A 653-nucleotide genomic window follows, 5' to 3' on the forward strand; every position below is an offset into this window, starting at 1 on the left:
GGGGGAGCCGTGCAGCAGCCGCCCCTCCCCGCCAGCAGAAGGGACCAGCCCTGACAGCATCCTGATCTCAGGTGGCCAGCCTCCAAAACTGTGAGAAGGTATATTTCTGTTGTTTAAGCCACCCAGTCTGTGGTACATTGTGATAGCCTAGAAAACTAATACTGTTCTCAAAATTTCTGAAAAATTAATAGCACATCCTCAAAGTAAATAAGCCAAAATGAAAAAAGATACTAAAAAACAAACATGGTTAAGAAATTTTTACTTCAGTAAAAAGTACTAAAAATGCAACTCTGAAACTGCAACTTCCCTGAAAAGAGAGACTGAAAAACAAACACGGCTAAGAAATTTTTACTTTCAGTAAAAAGTACTAAAAATACAACTTTGAAATAGCAACTTCCCTGAAAGGAGGAATTCATATTCTTAAAATTAGAGAAAAGAAGAAATATTTAAAAGGCAAATGGGGCCCAGAGAAAAGATAGAAGCAGCTCATTATTTGAGAAAAGCTACAGGCTTCTATTATTTCTAGAGAACTTCTGATATTTCTCCACAAAAATAATGAAAATACCATCAAGAACTTCAAGGAAAACCTCCCAGTTGCTGGAAATATTAATATCTTCTTCATAAATATGATAATCCAAAAAGACAGTGCCAGG

General features: G+C 36.4%; 1 protein-coding gene across 1 annotated transcript in view; it reads right to left on the reverse strand.

Moving 5' to 3' along the window:
- Window positions 1-23: 23 nt before the first annotated feature.
- Window positions 24-653, reverse strand: part of USP47 (ubiquitin specific peptidase 47) — a 114,696-nt gene continuing 114,066 nt past the window's right edge. Inside the window, exon 26 of the mRNA XM_010830624.1 lies at window positions 24-613. Coding sequence (XP_010828926.1) covers window positions 504-613 — 110 coding nt within the window. The 3' untranslated portion in view covers window positions 24-503. The remainder of the gene's footprint in view (window positions 614-653) is intronic.

The sequence above is a fragment of the Bison bison genome, unplaced genomic scaffold (assembly GCF_000754665.1).
Source record: "Bison bison bison isolate TAMUID 2011002044 unplaced genomic scaffold, Bison_UMD1.0 scf7180017864518, whole genome shotgun sequence".
Taxonomy (NCBI): Eukaryota; Metazoa; Chordata; class Mammalia; order Artiodactyla; family Bovidae; genus Bison; species Bison bison.